This window comes from Mustela nivalis, assembly GCF_964662115.1.
Source record: "Mustela nivalis genome assembly, chromosome: 1".
Classification (NCBI taxonomy): Eukaryota; Metazoa; Chordata; class Mammalia; order Carnivora; family Mustelidae; genus Mustela; species Mustela nivalis.
In genome coordinates, this window is record NC_139020.1 from 196718306 (window position 1) to 196738091 (window position 19786).

Below are 19786 nucleotides of genomic sequence, written 5' to 3' on the forward strand. Positions count from 1 at the left end.
ACCTAGGAAATTCTTCAAAACATACAAAAATGCTTAAATATGATCCAGGGCCTGCAGACCCATCCTTATGGGGGCTGAGTGGCTGGACATTTTTTTTTTTTTTTTAGGTAGAGGGAGAAAGAGAGCTCAAGCGGGGGAAGGGGAGGGGAGAGGCAGAGGGAGAGAGAGAATCCCATGTAGGCTGCTTGCCCAGGGCAGAGTCTGACTCGGAACTCGATCCCACGACCCTGAGATCATGATAAGCTGAAATCAAGAGTCTGACACTTAACCAACTGAGCCGCCGAGGCGCCCCTGACCAGCTGGACCTTGACAGCCAGGGACAAGGGATACTCATTTTCAAGCAGCCATGTGGACACTTGGCTTTTAGATATAGTCTGGTGGCTGCATTATCTGTTCCTCCCCCCGGAGAGGGTTATCCAGTGGCCAGCCTGGGGGAGACCTAGGTGGGCAGGCAGAGAAGGCCTCTGGGGGGGCCAGAGTTCTTCCTCTACCCTGGCTCCGTGTGGGTGGGGAGAGGGGAGGAGCAGGTGGTGTTACCGTGAGCCGATCCACTTGGTCTGAGAAGCCTAACGTCAGGCCTGGGGTCTGAAAGGAATCCAGGCAGGCCTGCTGCTGCCCTGACCTGCAGCCTTCTTTGGACAGACGGAGTATGAGAAAAGACCCCCAGGGTCTGTCAGCAGACTGGACCCTGTTCTTCCTTGCCTCCCACTCTCCAGGAGCTAAAGTTTCCACGCAGGGATATGACCCAGTCCGATAAGGAGGAAGCCAGAGACCCCCAGAAGGCTGCAGCCCCCTCTAGGCCAGTGTCCAGCTCTTTTCTGGGGCTGTAGGCCTCCTGGGTAAGTCCCCAGGCTGGAGTCAGGCGCCTGGGGCTAAAAGGAACTAGGTTCAGGAAGCCCCCCTCTGGTCAGCTGGCACTGCCAGGGGCCTCGCAGCCACCAGCTTGAGGAAATTCTTTCTTCAGGGGTTTCCCAAGCTGGCAACTGCCCTGCCAGTTCAAACCGGATTTTTCCTGCTGCCCTTTCCCCGGCGGCCTAGCCGGGTGCGGGGTCTCTCCTAATGAGGGTTTGGTGCCAAGGCCTGGGCAGCTCCATCTTGCTGGATACCAGCTGGTTTAGGCCTGCCCCAGGCAATGGGCAGCTTCCCAGTCCCAGCGGGGGCTAAGGTACCTGAGGCCACCCTGCATCCTTAGACTAGCCCTGCCCTGCTTTGGACCCTCTACTCAAAACCCCGGGCCCCCAGTACAGGAACTGACTAACCCACCTTTATTCACAGTGGGTTTTACTCTCAATAGAAGATCAGCCTGACAGGTCACAGGATTCTTGGGCTCTTGTTCCCAGACTCAAGGCATTGACAGAGGGCCGATGCGGCAGCCAGGGAGGGCAGGGGGCCCTTCGGCAGGGCTTCCGCAGGGCTCGGCTGCCCCCCACTCAGACCCTCCCTGGAGCTGCTGGGGATGCACCTCACGTTGCCTCCTTCCGGAGGCCTCTCTCTGTCCCATTTCCTGGGGCCTCATTAATTCCTCCCCACCTCACCCCGTGAGAAAGCAGGTCTGTGCTGAGCCTGGCTCGAATCCAGAGCTGAATCTGAGCATGCCACTGGCCGGTTTGGGAGGAAGGGGGCCCATCCCCACCCTCATCTCAGGGAAGGAGGCAGGAGGGGCTCCCATTACCATCCACTTCCCGACATCTACCCACTTTCCAAGAGTACCGGGCCCAGAGGGATCACGGATACACAAGAGAGCTGGTCTGATGTATGATATTTATAAAAGGCAGCCCACTGCCTCTCCACTCCTGCCCCAGAGCAGCCCCTGGGGTGTTCGTCTCCCAGGGGCAGAGACATTCCGGTCCCAGCTTCTTTCTTCTCCCAGAAGTGGAATGTGAGCTATGGCCCAGGCTTGGGGTGGGGGTGGGGGGAGTCCCAGCCTCCCCAGGACTGGTGAAAGGCCAGGGTAGGGGTCCCTTGGGGGTGCCCACACCAGCCTCACACTCAAAAGAACTTGCTGGCTCCAGGTATGGGGGGGGGGCTGCTGCTTCTGGTGACGGGGACGGGAGAAGGAGACAAGAGTAGCCTAGGGCCTGAGTCCAAGTGCCTAAAAGGGGCTTCGGGGACAGAAGTGGAAAAAGGCAAGTGCGCTGAGGGAGATGAGGCCCCAGGGTGCAGACCATGCCCCAGCAGCAAGTGGGGAGATGGCTGCAGGTCTAGGTTCCAGCTCTATGTACCCTACAGGCTGTGTGACCTCAGGAGGCAGCAGCTGGGCCTCAATGTATGCATCTGTGCAAGGTGAACAGAGGCTTGGGGGGGACCTGAGGCAAGAGGGAGGGAGCAAGGGTACAGCCCCACCCTGCTCGCAGCCCATGAATCCCCTATAGTATGGGAGCCCAGCAAGGTAGTGGCCCAAGGGCCCTGGTCCTGGCTCTAGCTAAAACCTTCCATGGAGAGGACATGAGGCAGGGCCCAATGCCATAGTGTTAACCACGTCTTTCTCCTCCCCCTTGTCTGGATGGGAGCAGGGGCTTAAGACTCTGGGCAGGGGTACTTGGACGAGTAGACAGAACAGGATGGGTGTCTCCTCCTAGTGGCTTCCTCCATGCTGGCCGGTCCCTGACACCCAGTCAATGATGATGAAGCTCAAGCTCATGGTCATCAGAAGGAGGCCAAGCACAGCGAAACAAAGTGCCTGTGAGGTCAGGAATCAGAGTCAGGGGTGAGGTCAGGGCAGCCCCCTCAGCCCCTCACCAGGCTGCCAACCTCCAGGACCCTCGCACCAAGATTTTGGGGGTGGACTTTGCAGGCTCCCTCTCAGTGGGTATGATGCGGAAGTAGAAGATTGCAGGGAAGATGAAGATGAGGCACGGGGCCGATGTGGCACCTGCAAAGAATGAGGCATGTCCGCACATTGGCTGAGGTCCGGAGGTGGACCCTTCCATGAGATCAAACGTTCCTTATTGTCAGAGTCTCACCTGAAGACTCCCCTTGAGAGCTCTGCCTGATTCTGGAGAGCCTACCAGTCCCTCCCCTTGTTCTCTATCTGGATGGAAAGCTAGTGCTGTTGGCAGTAGAGAAATCTGTCAGTGAATGAAGCTAGCAAAGAAAAGAGGCAAGCTACGAGATAAAGACAAAGCCCTGAAGATAATGGGCTCCTGGATACAGCTCTTCCTGAAGGTTTTTCTCATTATTTGAGCCAATACATCCTTTCTGCTTAAATCATTTTGAGTCAGATTTCAGATACAAAGAATCTCCAGTCCTGTCTATGATATCCATGACACTCGGCCCCCAGGCCTATGTGTTGGTCCCTGCACACTTGGGTCTCTGAGTCTCCTGAGTTGGGTCACCCCAAAGATATCTCAGAATTATCTGATCTTCTAGTTCAGAGCCCCAGCTGGGATGGGACAGTGGACAGAACACCAAACCTATAGTCCCATGATCCTAGAGCTAAATCAAGGCCCCCTACTTACCAGCTGTATGGCTCTGCTATTCCCCTAATCATGATGGACCTTAATTTCCTTATATGTGAAATGGGGACAAGACTCAGTGAGATCTTTTGCAGAGGTCCCTGGCACCTGGGCTCCATCCCGTCCCCTAGCAAGGGGAACTGTCTCTGGTTTTGAGCCCTCAGAAAGGATTAGAATAGCCTTAAGGAAAAAATCTCAGACAGGAAGCCAAGCTGTGCACCTGGCCAGCAGCCATCACTTAAATGTAGGGCATGATCTCAGGAATCTGCCAGGATGTGCAGATAGGAAATTCTATGGGCCAGTACTCTGCCTCTACACACAGCTGGGCCAGACCCTCACCGATGACCCCGAAGATGCCCAGGATGTTAGGAGCGAAGATAACCAGCAGGTTGATGCAAGTGAGCAGGCCAATGGCAATGAGTGTGTGCCGCAGCCAATTGAACTCCTGGTTCTTAAACAGCATCTGCTGGATGGCACGGCGCACCTGGATGGAGGGGTGGGGGGGTGGAAAGAGTCACCAATCTGTCAGCTCCCTCTTGCCCACCCTGCCTTGGTCCTCCTACCCACCCCGGCTCACCGGAAACAGAACGATTGGCACGGTGAGCGTGACCGCTGTGAGCACGGCCACACGCACGCAGAGGATCAGCACGTCAAACGGGTCCACCTTGCTGTAGGTGTGCAGGAGCTCCGACTCCACTCCATCTGCGGCAGGCAGGGAGGGTGGTCAGCAGCCGGCCGGGGGAAGGGGGGTGGGCTCTGAGCCTGGCTTGACCCTGACACTGTGGGGAGTGGCAACAGACTCACCTCCACAGCTGCAGGGCACAATCAGGCAGCTCGCACCTACTTAGCGCCTATAGTATGCAGGGCGCCATGGCTGCCCCGGGCCCCCCAGCCTGGCCTCTGCCTCTGCCCCCATGTTCCAGCCATACCGTAGAAGGTGAGGTAGCCGAAGAGGGCAGCCAGGAAGTACATGACATACATGACGGAGATGGACAGGTTGGAGATGTGCTGCATCTTCCTCTTGGAGGGACTGTGGCAAAGCAGGGGAGGGGACTGGTGCCAAGCTGGGCCACCCCAGAGGTCCCCGTGGGCCCTGGGGTCTCTCTGGCACCATACCCTCACCATTTGGCAGCTGAGGATGTCTCCCTCTTGCCCCCAGTCGCCCTTCAGGGGAGCCATGGAGATGTTTGAAAAAGTGACTTGGCCCCCTTCGTTCCCTGTCGGGATCACATTCGTTCTCCCCAAACCAGCTCCAGGGGCCCGCCCACACCCCCCCCCCCCGCCACAGACACCTACTCCTTAAGCTCTGTATAGATGGGCAGCACCTCAGGATGGCAGACGAAGGCAAAGGCCATGATGGGGATGGTGTACGCCGTCTGGGGAGACACAGGGACCAAGTCAGGGCAGCCCACCCCACTCTCAGGGGGCCCACCGTCTCTACCCTGGCCTGTCGGGACCTGGGAGTTGAGTGTGAAGTAGCTTGGGGTGCAGAGGGCTTCGGTCTGGGTCTCAGCCTGCAGTGACGCCTCCTCCTTGGTGACCTCCATGAGGCTGAAGTTGCCTGTGACGTTGGCAAAGTTGAGGGGCAGTGGGCAGGGCACGTGGAACTTCTTGTAAATGACCTGGGTTGCGGGAAGGATGGCAAGATCAGGGCCAGGCTTCATAGAATCACTATGAAGCCACATCTGGGTCGGGGCAGAAGGAGCTGCCTTCTGACCCAGGCTTCCCAGAAAGGCCTGACCCCATGGCCTGACACAGGAGCCCCCCCGCCCCCTCCCCAAGGTGACCTGCCCTCCTCCGCTCCAGCATGGAGGGAGACTCACTGCGATTAGGAAGAACACCATGCAGCTGAGAGAGAAGCCGCTGGAGTAACCCAGGTAGCCTGCAAAGTGGGGAGGGGCTGTGAGACTGGGGTCCCCTCTCAGGCACCCCTCCAACATCCCCCTCCATGGCCTTGCCGTACTCACCAAGCTGCCGCATCAGCGCCAGAGGCAGAATGATGGTGACAGAAACTAGGATCACCAGGTAGTTCCCATTCATGTACCAGTCCCTGCAAGGACAGGAGTGGGGAGCCAACGTCACTCTACTCAGCCTTGGGGGTGGGGGCCTGTCTCCATACCTAATCAGTGCCACCCACCACGGTGCTACTGAGTGACCTCTGAAAAATACTCGCTCAGAGCTCTGAGTCTCCCTTTCCCCATCTGCAAAATGGATGTTCTCTCAGCACTTTCCTGGGCGAGGTGAGGACTTAGGGCACTCGGCTCCTGCTTGGTGATCACCATAGGTAGAGTCACTGCTCTTGTTTTTCTCAGGACACACAGGTCTGGGTCCAGCTTCCCCAGGGAGTGGCCCCCAGGGCCCCAGGGAGGTGGTGTGTGTGGGGGACACTGAATGAAAGAACCAGGCTCTGGGGGTGGGGTGGGACATTTTCCAAGTGGGTCTCAGGGACTTGCCAACTTCCAGTGCCCCTGTGGTCCCTCCTGGCATCTGTATCTTGCATCATCCTGCACCCCACCACCACCAAGGGACGGGGGCATAGAGAATTGAAGGGATAAGGAATGAGACCCTCCTTCCCACGGAAGCCTAAAGGCCAACTCCTTGGGAAAGGTCCCCAGGACTGGGGGTAGGGAGGTGGAGGGGAGGTAGGGGGGACAGGGAAGAATCCTGACTGGTTCCTCCCAGAGCTGCTCTCAAGTTCAAATCCATCTGCTTACCTGGGCTGTGTGGCCAAGGGCAGGGCCTGGCTGTCTTCTCTGTCTCCACCCACAAAACATGGTTGATGCCATTAGTGCTGGCTAAACTGACGATGGGCAACTGGGACACCATGGGCTTAATTTCTTGGTTGGGGGGGGTGGCTAACACCCAAGCCACGGTCAGGAATAGCAGGTGCTTAGAGCTAAGCCCAAGGCTCTCAGGCCCTCCCGTGCTCACAGGCTGGGTCCAGGCCCAGGTGGGGCCCGGCTACCTCAGCCTCGCCTCACCCCTTATCCCAGCTGGCCCTCCTGGGGGATTCCCCTATGTGCTCCCTAAATGAGTGTCCACTGAATCTTAGCTCTGCTGGCAGCTCTCTGCCCCTCCAGCAGCCACTTGCAAGCTCGGTCTCATCACTCCCACTAGCCCAGCCTGGGTTCCGGGGGCTGGCAGTACACATGAAGGGGTAGACTGAGGCCTCCCGCCCTCACCCGGCCCCGCCCACCCTGGGGCTCACGAGGTTTGCTCCTCCAGGTTCAGGAAGGTCTGTATGACAAGGGGCAGCTCAGACTTGATGATGTACAGGTAGCTGGACATGGCTGGGGGGAGAGGGGTAGGCAGGCACTGGGCTCAGCCGAAGCAGCCAGCCTTTGGGCTGCCCACCTGCCCGCCGCCTGCCTGTGTCTACCTGCCAGCCTCACCTCCAATATTCTGCAGTGTGATGGCTAGGGCTGCTGCCAGCTTCCCAGGGGTCCCAAAGGCCCGGTAGCCCAGCTGCTCATAGGCACGGATGCCTGTGGTCACGAAGAGTCAGAGGAGTCAGGGGTGCTTCCCCCAGTCCCTCCCTCCCTTGCTCCAGGCTGGGTCGGAGGCTCACCCACGATCCCTGAGGACTTAAGCAGCAGGTGGATGGAGTAGCTGGAGAGCAGGGCGACGGCCGTCAGCAGGAACCTGAGGAGGATGGATGAAAGGAAGACATCTGAGTCTTCCTGTGCTGGCAGGGGCGAGGAGCTCTGGGAGGCCAGGGTGTGTGGGTCTGCGACCCAGGTCTCTGGACCCCCAACAGGTCTAGATGCAAGTTCAACAAGCCCCAGCAGTGGTGAACACCTCCCAGTTTGACCCAGGGTGAGCTATAACCCAGAAGGGGCCTCTGAGCACCACCTCCTCATGTTCTTGGAACAAACATGTTTTCTGTTTGGGCAGCAGGGCAGAGCTCCCAGGTAAAGGACATGTGTGCCCGCACAAGGCCTGGCCATGGAGGCTTGATCATCACATGGGAAGGTGGTAGAAGGATTGACTCGGGTCTGTTAGGCTTGCCCTGTGTTTGTAATCTCAGTGGGTTTGCTGGGAAATGAGACATGTTTGTCTGGCCGTGGAGGGTTTTTTTTTTTTTTTTTTTAAGCTGTGGTTTGGGTTAAGCCCACTCACTGTAGCCTGGGTCTTGGGATGGGAAACTGGTGGGTCCTGGGAGGTCATGGCTGGTGGTGGCCTGTTTAGAGCTTCTGTCTCCAGAGGGTTCGCTGAGGGGACTTACAGGAAAAGGATGATGCCCGTGTTGGCCATGGCATAGGCGAGCCCCAGGATGCCGCTGCCCATGATGGCATTACTGAGGTTGAACACCGACATCCCAAATGAGGTCTTCCCCTCAAACTGCGGGCACCAGAGTGAAATGGGAGGTTGGCGGGGGGGAGTCGGCAAAGCATGGAGGATCTCCCAGTATTTCCCCCCTCACTGCCCCTTAGCCTCCTGCTGCTGCCCCAGAGCCCTTCCTTGCTGCAGGCGTGCTCCCGCTGTATCCCGAGCCCCCCCTGCTGCACCCCGCTCACATCAGTGAAGTGTGTCTCCTTGCTGGGGCTTTTCTGGATGAAGCCCTCGCCCTCCGTGCAGCTCCGTCTGGGGCCCTCAACCCTGCAGGCACAGGCCAGAGCAGGCAGCTCAGCTCTAGTTCTTGCACAGCACCCTGCCCTGTCCCAAGCCATGACCTGGTCCCTCCTCGGCTCACCTCTGGTTGCCTGCTGTGGGGTTGGTGCCTGGGAGCAGCCCCTCCGAGTGTTTGCCATTGGGTACCAGCTCCACCATTTCTGTCTGCAGAGGCGCCTCCATGGTCAAGAGCCACAGCCAGGAGTGCTGGCTCTCACAGTGACGTGGAAGTCTGTGAAGTGATGGGTCCCTCTGGTTATCCCTGCTCCTGGGATTCCCACCAGAAGTCTAAAGCCAATATGGCTCTAGACCTTTTGGAAGGTCACTCAGGACTTACCGCCACGTGCAGCTGTGTCTGCTGCCTCCCTGGGCCCTGCTTTTGGGGGAGTAGAACTCAGATACCTGAGTTCTCCAGGACACCCTGAGGGGATGCCCCTAGGCCCGTACCTAGTGCTCCCTGCCTCCCCTGCCTTACATGTCAGCCCAGGCAAGCCCATGGGGGCCTCAGTTTCTCCATCTGTCCAGCGAGGATCAGCTAGATGACCTGAGTTCAGAGCCCAGTGGTGTATGGACCCTAGGATGCTGAGTTCCAGGCATCCAGACCGCACTCTGGGGGTGGGCCCCGGACCAACACCCCCTCCCTGACGTTAATACCGAGAGACGGTTTCCTGTGCTGGCCCTGTGTGCCAGGGGCCTCCTAGCCAACCTAGAATGGCACTGCCCGACGGCTGGAGGCCTCGGGAGAGGGTGAGGGCTGTGGGCCCTGTTCCCAGCCGCCCGCCGGGCACTGCTGGCAGCCGGAACAAAGGCCCTTCTGTGGTCTGAGAGCTGGCGCTGGGAACGGCAGGCGCAAAGGCTACCCCCCCGGAGCCAGGAGGCCTGAGGCGGTGCTGGGTGGCTGGACACCTGGGCCCTGCCCGCCTGGCCTCGAAGGGCTTTCAGGGGGCCTTCCAGGAAATAAGTGTCCCAGGGCCGACTTCTCTGGCCCACACAGGCGTCACCCTCCACACAGCGCTGGCCTTATGGCCATGTTCTCCTTTGAACCTCTCCTCCACTGCTAGGGAATACCCCCACCCCTTAGGGGGTCATCATCCAGGAGTGGACCCTTTGAGCAGATTCCCCATTTCCTGGAACCCCAGGCCAGGAACTCAGGGCCTGAGGCTGCTGTAGAGGGGCCTGGGCCACTGGATCGTCCTCCCTTCCCTGCCCTCAGGGCATGGCTCTGCTCTGTCTGCAAGGAACCAGCTCCCCTCCTTTCTCCTCTGCTACCCTTGCCCCCTGCCACATACCTCACTGGCCCCTCTCCCATCACAGGGGCTGGGAGCCACCTACCTCATGCCCAGAAGGTACCTGGACACAGTGCCCCAGGTCTATAAGGACGCCCTAAAGGCCAGAGAGGCCAGCAGGAGAGCTAGGAGCCGAGTGGAGACCAAGGACGGGACAGCACTGCCATGTAGGTCTGCCAAAACCGAGTCTTTTTTAGGGCTTTATTTTTAAGTAATTGCTACACCCCACATGGAGCTCAAATTTACAACCCCAAGATCGAGAGTTACAGGCTCTACCGACTGAGCCGGGGGGGCACCCCACCAGAGTGTCGTCATGATGCCATGGACCCTGTCTGCTTGGGAACGCTGAATGCCCCGCCTCCTCCGGACCTTGATGGTTTCAGCTTAGAACGCAGAGCACTGGGGGTCTTAGTACTCAGGGCTATGAGTTGAGATAGGAAGCTGGGTTCAGGCCTCAGGCCCCAGGCACAGAGAACTGACCAGAGGACCAGCCCACCGCTGCCCTAGGCAGTCCCAGGCCAGAGTTCAGATCCCAGGCACCTCGGTCCCGAGGACCCCACACTTGGCATCCTTGGACTCCTTCAACCTTCCTCTCCTTCTCATGCTGGCATCTGAAACTGTCGCACTTCCAGCCCTGCCCACTTAGGACCATGACAATGTGACCAGCTCCTCTCGTGCTCTCCTGCCTTGGCCGAGAGCCCCCGAAGTCAGGCTGTCTTCATGCCCCTGCCCTAAGCCCCACCACCAGCCCCTCTCCAAGGGTCCCACTTGGGTGTGGTGATGCCAGCACCTTATCTCCAGAGTAACTCCAGAGTGCCCCCTGGCTCTCAGCTGGGGTTGCCCTTTTCAGGCCTCCCACCCTGGGCAGGCTGGGACAGGCCCTCAGAGCGTGCTGATTTGGCAGCTTGGACAAAGCACCCTTCTCTGCCTTAATATCCTTCCCTAGCAGCCAGGCACTACCTCCAGGGAGACCACAGCCCATGGCATGGTCATGGCCAAAGTGCGAGTTCCTGTCTCCAGGTTCCCCATCCCCCCAGTAGGACTTAGGCCTGGACTTTCACAACCTGTCTATTACTCACAACCAGTCACTGCTGGGTCTTGGCATGGCTTGAGATTCCAGAGAGGACATGGAATATCCTGCCTTAAGTGGCTTCCAGTCTGGAAGGGACAAAATCCCCAAACATATCCCCCACACTATGGCTCCTATAGTAACTAAATGTAAGCCATACAGTGCTTAAAAGAGGGGAGACAGGGGCACCTGGGTGGCTCAGTGGGTTAAGCCTCTGCCTTCGGCTCGGGTCATGATCTCAGGGTCCTGGGATCGAGTCCCACATTGGGCTCTGCTCAGTGGGGAGCCTGCTTCCTCCTCTCTCTCTCTCTCTCTGCCTGCCTCTCTGCCTACTTGTGATCTCTCTCTGTCAAATAAATAAATAAATAAATTCTTTTAAAAAGGGTGGGGGAGACAGAGGCATCAAGGAAGGCTTCCTGGAGGAGGAGGTGTTGTGACCAGTTCTGAAATCTCAGGAGTCCCAAATCATGGAATAGGAAAAAGTACCTGAAGCAGTGGGCACAGCATGGGTGAAGGTGTGGTGGGAGACAGACTGAAGAAGGTTCCACTGCCATAAACAAAGCTGACAAAGCCTTGAAAGCCAGGTCAAGCATTCTGTACTTCAGGGTAGGGCAGGGCTAAGGGCTGAGAAGCCAGGGTGGAGATGAATGGCCCCCAGCCATTCCCTGAGGCTGGCATCCCATTTCTGACATTTCCCAGCCCTCAGGCCTATCGCCTAGCATGCCCCTTTGTATCAGGGAATCAGGGTAGACTCAGGGACAGCTTCTACCTAAAGCAAGCTGCCAGCCAAGTCTGACCTACTGTTGGGACAACCCAGACCAGACATTCTGAGTCTGAGTCCTGGCCTGGCCCTGCCTCACCGTGTGACCATGGGCAGAGAAATCCCCACTCAGGACTGCAGTGTCCTCCTTTCCTCCAGGGTCCCATGAGGTTTGGCAAAGCTGGAGACAGAGCAAGGAGCTTCTCCAAGGCTTTTGTCTTAGACCATGCCATGGGCTCTCAGAGAAGGGTCAGGCTCCAGGGTGGAGAGATCACTGCAACCTTGGGCAGATCATCAGAATGGTATCTGTCGTGGGGGCTGCATGGACTTGGGCAGGAAATCGATGGCTTAGGCCACTGCCCTGGGGCCTGTTTGCTCTGCTGGGAGATAAGGCGAGGCCAGGAGCAATAGGGATAGCCCGGCAGGTAACGCTCGCCCACGCGGACATCACGGGGTGAGAATTTGTCAGGCACACCTCGACAGGTGTTGAGTTTGGCTAATTAAAGATTTCGAGGCTCAGGAATCCAGGCCACTGCTTGCATCAGTTGCTGTGGGATACATATCTCTCGGTCCCATGATCCTTGGGGCCACCGCTTTCTTCCCCAGCGTTCAGGGACATTAGTGGGTCTGAAGTAGAGGGCTATCCCCAGGAAGGCATCCACATTGTCCTTCCCTCAGTCCTGCGGCCACATATGCTTAGTAAAGGCACAGACCCCATAGGACTTGCTGCAGCAGCCCTCAGGTTTCTGGGGCACGGGCAGTCCTAACCTCAGCCCAGACCTTGGGCGAGGCAGCTGGCCTGGCCTGTGGGTCCACTGTGGTCATCCCTGGGGGCTCAGGGATGAGGCCTGCCCCCAGGTCCAGCTCAGCCATCCTTATTCCCCTCCTCGGTGAAGACAGGGTGCCCCTCCTACCCCAACACCTCTTGCCCACCTGCTTCTCCAGGCTTCAGAGGGTCAACACCATCCTAGAACTACTTATCAGTCAACAGGGAAACGGGATTCAATGGACGTGTTTGAGTCATGCGTTCTCAAGGCCCGGCCCCAGGGATTGGTGGGGAGATGATTGCTGAGGTCAGGGACTAGACATAGGGCATATCAGGAAGGTGTTCTGAACATGGGAGAGTGCTAACGCCCTATACACCCCTAGCCCCTCCTCCAGGAGTACAAATCCAGATTTTGACCTCAGTAGACCCAGTCTCTCATCCACTACTCCTTCATTGTCCACAATATTGGGAAAGTAGCTGGTCAAGGCTGGGCTGGTCCTGAGGCGGGGGTGTGCAGGAGGGGGCACATCCAGAGAAAGGAAGGTGGCCCAGAACGTCGATGTGTTGGCAGCACCAATCGCTCCTCATCTCCGCTCCCTGGCCCTGGTGTCTGGGGTCGGTGCGTCTGTGTTCTGGGCATCCGGAAGTGTCTAGGAGGATCTGAGGGGCCCAGCTGGGGCCGGAAGTTGGACTTTCCTGTGACAGGGTACATTTTCTAGACACTCAACAGCTGTGTAGAGTTGGGCCTACCCGAGACACCTAGGCCTCTCCTCCCACCCAGCCCAGGACCCTCCTTACTCCCTCAGTGGACGCTGCAGCTGGAACCTCTTGGCTCGAGACTGGGCCAGAGCCAGGAGCAGCCCCCTCCCCCCACGGCCAGCCTGCTGAGAGGGACGTGCAGCCCGAGGCCCAGCTGAGGCAAAGGACAGGACATCACGTGCCTGTGGCCCCCCCAGGGGCAGGGGAGACCCCGAGCCAGCCAGCCCATCCTCCTCCCTCCTGACCCGGAATCCCCTGGAGGCGGCCAAATATTTGGACAGCCGGACTTCTAGCCCCAAGGAAAGCTGGAGCAGGGGCCTGGGGCAGCTCAGGACTCGTTAGAGACCCTGGCAGGGGACGGCTAAAGGCAAGGTCGGGCTGGAGGAGAGGCACCATCCAATGTCAGGCAGAAGCAGAGAGGCAGAGGGAGGGAAGAGAGGACTGGGAAAGAGGAAGAACAGAAAGCACATATGTATGGTACATGTGTCCACGCATACTGATCCAGACAGACAGACAGACAGGGAGGCACAGGGAGAAAGAGAAATGCAGATGGATATAGAGGTACACAAACAGGAAAGTGCACACACATAGAGAGGTGGACAGACATTCAGACAAGGAGACAGAGAGAGAGAGACAAGCAGGGAGGTGAGAGACAGAGTTAGTCAGCCAGCCAGAGATAGCCAAGTGGAAAGAGACAGAGAAACGGGGAGATAACTAGTGAAAGACAGAGAGAACCCCAGAAAGAGTGAGAAGGGAAGAGAGAGCCAGAGGCCCAGGTGAGTGGGCAGCAGGCCCAGCGGGCACCACAAGGACGGCCAGGCAGAAACTGGGGGGGCCCTAAAGAAGGCTGCCACGGCATTTGCGGGTTCCTAAACGGGCAGGTTGGGCCTCTATTAGCTAGGTGCAGGGACATCCGGACGGTGGGACTAAGCCGGTGCACGGCCAGTCCCAGCTGGAAAGACCCCCTTCCCGGTCCAGCGCTTGTCTACCGGGACAATGGAAAAGATACACAGAGGTGACAGTCGATTGAAGTGACCCCCATTCTCAGCAGCCACGCACGTGTGCAGACGTGCCGGCCGAGAGGCTGTGTACAGGACGTGGCCCGCAGAGCGGAAATTCAAAACCAAGCCACCCCAGGCCGCTGACCGGAAAGCCCCTCCTGCCCCAGCAGCTGGTCCTTCCCTTTAGCCCCCAGAAGCCCCGCCTGGTCCTCTAGAGTGCACCCCCCACCCCCACATCTGTCCTCTTATCCAGAGTCAAAGGCCAGCTGTCCACCCCCCAGACTGAAGGTGTGTAGAGCACACGGTAGGTGCTTAGTACATGCTGTTAAATGAACAGAACCAGTTCAAGGCCCTTGGCCAGCCCCCAGCCCATCTCAGCCTAGCTCCAAGTGGCCCCTGGCCCCTGGCCATGCGTGTCTACACTAGACCATGTGCCTGCAAGGCTCCTATTTTCCCACAGCATAGGCTGCACATCCCACCGCAGCTTTCTGCACATACACAGATACCAAACCGACCCTCCCCTGCAGTCAGTCACTCCCCTAAAACATGCTTTCCCCTCTGAATGAGTGCCTGTTTCCACACCCAGCCTGGGCTTTGAGGGTGCCCTCAGTTCAGCTCAAAAACCTTCCCTGGCCCTACCCAGCGACTGTGAACCACCTAGGCTATCTTGTGCCTCTGTTTCTCAGTTTGCTCACGGCTCCAAGGCCGCCCGCTAGGGCAGCAAGCACCAGGACAGGGGTAATCTGTCATGGTCTGGCCACCTGGAGCCCTGGACTAGGGTGGGGTAGGGGCTGGGGGGTAGTGATGGGGGCCGAAAGAACCAGTACCCAAGAAAGAATGGTTTGAGAAGCCAGTGAATACACGGGCTCAATGAACCCAGGCAGAGTGAAGTTTTGAGACATAGACCCACAACCTCTCCAGAGAACCAGCCCCCTGTCCCCAACCCCAAGGGGTCAGAGATTCTCATTTCTGATTCCAGTCATTCCAGCTCTCTTGGAGATGTGCCAGGCTTGGCCTCACCCACCCCTGATTCCTCCCACCTCTGGTGCTTCCTGCAGGAAGACTTCCAAGGTGGTGCAGAACCTCCCCCTCCCAAAATGGAATCGTCTCCAGATCTCTCCAACTTTCTATGCTTCAGAAAGAGAAGCTCTGAGGAATTTTCTTCCTTTCTAGAGGAAACTGAGCTCCCATGCCAGACTGTGTACTTGAAGAGGAAGGGGTGGAAGGTCCAAAGGCTTCTTCCAGGCACAGAACAGTGGCCCAAGGCCGCCACGGAAGGAAGGACAGGACTGGCCGGCTGAAGGAAGGATGGGCCTGGGTCGAGGTGTCCCCCAGGGTGCAAGGTGCAAGGACCTTTGACTTAGTCCCTCTCAGACTTGTCCTAGAGCCTGTACCTGCCTGTGCTCAGGGCTCAGGTCACTGTGGGGGGAGAGGGCGGATTCCCACAGGCCCCGCCCCTGGCCTCCCCCTCCCCGGGTGTAAACAAACGCACGCATTCGCTGTGGCCAATCGAAGGGGCTAATGGAGCGGGGGCGGGCTCCTGCAAACCCAGGCCTCGTCCATTCCCTTCGCGCGTGTGCGTGGCGCCAGCTCTCACACCCCCACGGGGCAATGAGGCGGCGAGGAGCGCGCACAGAGCCCCGCCCTCAGGCCAGAGAGCCACACGCGCCCTGTGCCCGCCGTGCCCGCTGGCCCGGCTGCAAATGGCAGCGGCTCTGGGACCAACATGTGCCCCGCGGCCCCTTAGGCGGCCTGGCCCGATCTGCCCTCAAGCCCCTGCCCAACGCGGCCGGGATAAATATACCCGGACTCCCGGCGTGCCAGCCGGGCAGATTGGGCTGTCAGGCGCCCGTCGGGGCAGCGCTCCAGGGCCCGCTCCCGGCCCCTCTTCGGCCCCCCATCCAGGACCCTCTCCAGCTTGTCCCCGCGGGTCCTGCCTCGGGAAGCCCCTCGCGCACCGCCCGAGCCGGGACAAGGAGTCCTGCGGCCCCAGCCCCGAAGGCTGCTACGTCCTGCTGTCCCGCCTGCCGCGGCCGACAGGCCCCGAGGCGACGAAGTTCCTCCCCGGGGATACCAGCTCCAGCTCGGAGCCGAGCCCTGACTGGCGGGTTCCCGGACCTGAGCCCAGAGCGCGCGGGGTTCCAGCTCTATGGAGGCTGGGGCGCCTGCCCCGGGCAGGGCGAGCGAGGGGAGCTGCCCAGAGCCCGGCTACAGACGGGAAAGTGCACAGTAGGGCTCTGCCCGCCCGGTGCCCTGGGCGGGGGTCGGCGCACCCAGCGGTACCTGGCCCGGCGGGTGGGGGACGCACGGCGCTCCGCTCTGGCTGGCGCTGTCCGCTCTGCTCCCGGCTGAGCGCAGCGGCGGGGGATGAAGGGCGCCCGGCCCCGCCCCTGGCCCGCCCCCGGCCCGCCAATCCCAGGCGGCGGGCGGGAGGAGGGGCTGGTCTGGGGAGAGGCGGAGGGGGGGGGGGTCCCGCCAGCTTGGAGCAGAGGGGCAGCCCGAGCGCTAAAGAGCCCCTAGGTAGAAAAGCAGCTGCTCTGAGAGGGGCTTAGCGGAGTGCTGTGGGAGGAAGGCTTCGGTCCGGAGCAGATTCTCTCTGAGTGCCCCTTAACCCCTGAAATGCTCTGCCCTCACCTCCCCGAAGCCAGAAGAGAACAGAGCAGTACTTAACGTCGGTGAAGGGTGCTCACGGTGGGGAACTTCAGATTATCAGTCCGACACAAAATGTCTTTTCTGTCTGCCTCACCCTTCCCAAGCAGAGGTGGGATCGGGTAAGGACGGGGGGCTAACTGCATCAATTCTCCGTCTTCACCCCAGATATTCAGAAGAGACTGAGGCTGGAACAGATAGGGGTAGGGCTTTTGAGATAGGAGGGGAGCACCACCGATGGGCTTGTGATGAGCCTTGCTGGGCTCTCCCTGGCCATGCCCCCCCCCCTTTCCTTATTTCTAAGGAGTAAGAGACAGCTGTGTCTGCCCATGGGAAGTGGGACCCAGGACTTAGTGCCCTAGGGCGTGGGATGAAGGGTTTTAGGCTGTCTTGTTCTTGGCTGGAGGCTCCTATCCCACCCCTGCCTGCTTCCCACCCAAGGCCATGGTGCTCAGAGGTGGGTGTTTGGTGTTAAGGCCCCCCCACCAGGCCTAGCCAGCAGGGAGCTGGGAGAGGCCTTGACCTTGGGGCTGAGCTGGGGGGGCTTCCCAGCACAGCTGTGTCCCTTGCTTCTCAGCCACTGGCTTTGATCCGATTAATCCCATGGCCTCTGCTGTTCCTAGCCAAGCTGGATGTCTCTGTGTCATGTCTGCCCTCTCTTGGTACTGAGGGAATGCCCTCGGAGGACAGGCCTAACCTCTCCTGTGCTCTGGTCTGGGAGTCAGGACTCCTGGATTCTCTTCCTACTGACTCACAGCACTCCCAGAGCCAAGTCCGAGCCTATCTCAGTTTCCCCTTGTGTCACAGGGAAATGGTTCTGTTCTCTCCCCTGGCCTGAGGGGAATGGATGAAGGGGAAGATGTGAGCCGAGGGCAGGGGACCCTGGCTGGGAGTGTCAGGGCGCTGAGAGGGCTAAAGAGAAAGGCCTTGGGATGGTGTCAATTTCTGAAACCACTCAAGCTCCCACCCTTCTTATGGCTGAAAAATAGGAAGGGACTGGCTTTCCCTCCTGATCTGGGGCTAGTGTAATCCCCAGATCAGAGCTTTCCTTGGTCATGAGGGACCCTAAGTCTCTCAGTCTCTAAAGGGGCTTGAGGACTGCCCATTGGAGAGTCAGTAGGCGAGGAACTGACCAGGTCCGCACCCCCCATCCCCCACCCCTGATCCAGCGACATATATCCTGGATGCTCACTGAAGCCATTTGCAAAAAGGGCTGAGTGCTCTCACTGGCAGTTCCTGAGGGCCCAGACCTGGCATCAAGGTCACCCCAGCATGTGGATGTTGGTTGGGGTCCTCAGTCCTGACAGGAGGAGGAAAGGCCAGCTGAACTGGGCTGGGCTGCTGTGGGTGGCCTGAGGCAGCATGATGTGGGGTCTCTGGGCCAGACCAGTTGTGGCCAGGAGGGGGAGGGGCTGCTGTTTGTTGATGCTAGGTCTGGGCCCCAGCCAGGGCAAACACAGCCCCGAGGCCTTCTCCCCCCGCCCCCCCCCCGCCCCCGCCACCTGCCGAATCTCCCAGCCCAGCCTGTGGTGGCAGGACAGCTGGCAGCCAGGATGGGACTCAGAGCTGCCGGACGCCTTCTCCCGGGGACCAGAGGGAATGTCACTGATGTAACACAGTGGTGGAGGCAGCCACCAGGAGTGGAGGGCCGGGAGGGTGCTTCATCTCAGCCCTCAGCCCAACCCTAACCCCAAGTCCCCCACTTCCAGAAACTCAGACATGGGCCCAAGACGTGGCCAGACACATGAAGCAGAACTTAGGGTCCTAGGATCGCTCAGACTCTCCTTCCAGGGTCCTGTCAGCCCTCTGCTCTCCTCCTCCCTCTTCAGTCATGTCCTCTCAGCCTCCATCTAGGTGGCTTCCTCTCCCCGTGTCACCACCTCCCCTGGCACGGCATCCACATGGTACCCCAGGACCCTTCCCTGACAGTGAGCCCCCATCTTCACCTCCAACCCAGTCATCTCCAGAGCCCAGCGTCTGGGCCCACTGACTTCTCAGATAGTCTGCAGGGCCCTGCCTCACACTCAGCTGGCCTCCTGGACACCCTCCCAACTGGCTTCTTGTCCCAGTTGGCCTCCCCTACCCCACCCGGCTGGCTGCACGTGTTCCTGTTGTTCTCAGAACATGCCAGTCTCTTCCCCTCCCTGACCTTCTGCCCTCCGGGTTCCCCACCCCATCCCACCTCCTCATCAGGCTCTCACTTGTCCTTCTGCACCCTGGAGAGGCGGCCTCTGAACAGCCTGGCCAGCTCTTCCTGTACTTCACGTGGCCCCTCTTGCTATCCCACCACGCAGCCTGTGTCTCCAAGAGCTCCCTCTGGGTTGTCTAGACAGGAAAGCTCCTGCCAGGTTGGAGGGTGCGAATCAGGAAAAGCCTGATGGAGAAGCAACCGGTGGGCTTGGTTCTGCCAAGGGGAAGAAAGGCACATGCCAAGGTGGGGAAGAGAAAGGGCATTCGGATAGAGGAAACAGCCCGACTACAGGAAAACGTGAGTATGAGCGTGCAATTTGCACCAGTAGGTGGTGTGCATGGGGGCAGGACACGTAGCTTGAAGTCATTTTGGGGGGTTTTAAGGCCTCATAGGAAAGGAGGGTTCTCACCTCCATGCCCCAGTGTTGAGGACCCACACCCAGAGCTCCTGACTACACTCTGCCCAGGTTGGTGTCTGGGAGGCTCCTCTTCAGGGACAAGTAGGGGATTAGTTGGTATAATATGAGGTGTGGAACCCCATGAGGGACTCAGAGGCAGACAGTCCCATCTAACCCTCCCCCAGCCTGGGTCCTCAGAGCTGATGACCTCTTGGCTGAGGCCCGCTCCCACAGTTCTGGCATGCCCTCCCTCTCTCCCGAGATCTGGCCCCCAGCTTCTCTGGCTACTGAAGCGGCTTAATGAGCCCAGGTCACGTGGGTTATGCTACTGCCTGTGGGGAGGGCCCGAGCCCCTAGTGGCCACCCGACCAGGCCCTGACGTCAGCGGCATTAACCGTCCACCAGGCTTGTCTAATCTCTGGTCTGTGGCCGGGCCAGGTTAGTCCCGCCAGAGCCAGAGCTGAAGGCCGGGAGGGCCCTCGAGGGCACCTTGAGGTTGCAGGTCAGGCAGGGATGCTGGTGAGTGGGGGTGCCCACAGTAAATGACCCTTACCTACAAGACTAGGGTGCGGCCCCTATGCTGCCTCAGTCTGGCTCTGATCCCCTGCCCTCAAGGGTGACTCAGGCATTGAACACCCATTGACTCTGCTCCTTAGGGTGTAATTATACATGCGGTGAGTGGGGCCTGAGTGGGGCCGGGGGGTGGGGGAGGGCTCCAAGCTGGGGGACTCGACCCCGCCCCACCCCCAGACCCCAGCATATCTGTGGCCCTAGGCCAGCCCATGGGATCCAGGAATCCCAGTCCTGAATCCCCCGACCCTGGGGTCAGAACTGTCCGTGGA

The 19786-nt window shown here is 59.3% G+C and overlaps 1 protein-coding gene across 2 annotated transcripts; it reads right to left on the reverse strand.

Annotated features, from left to right (window-relative positions):
* Positions 1-1744: 1744 nt before the first annotated feature.
* SLC38A3 (solute carrier family 38 member 3) lies at positions 1745-16085 on the reverse strand. Of its 2 annotated transcripts, XM_082728466.1 has the most exons (17): positions 15991-16085; positions 8149-8298; positions 7973-8054; positions 7681-7796; positions 7024-7097; positions 6848-6940; positions 6664-6745; positions 6170-6208; positions 5423-5505; positions 5279-5337; positions 4913-5077; positions 4752-4831; positions 4385-4485; positions 4033-4157; positions 3795-3939; positions 2769-2872; positions 1745-2680 (listed from the first exon to the last, which is right to left on the reverse strand). In XM_082728466.1, the coding sequence occupies exons 2-17, from the start codon at positions 8247-8249 to the stop codon at positions 2576-2578; spliced, it is 1554 nt and encodes a 517-aa protein (XP_082584592.1). In that variant the 5' UTR covers positions 8250-8298; positions 15991-16085; the 3' UTR covers positions 1745-2575. The 2 variants fall into 2 exon arrangements, with proteins under 2 accessions (XP_082584592.1, XP_082584593.1); XM_082728467.1 differs by lacking the exon at positions 6170-6208.
* Positions 16086-19786: the final 3701 nt, after the last annotated feature.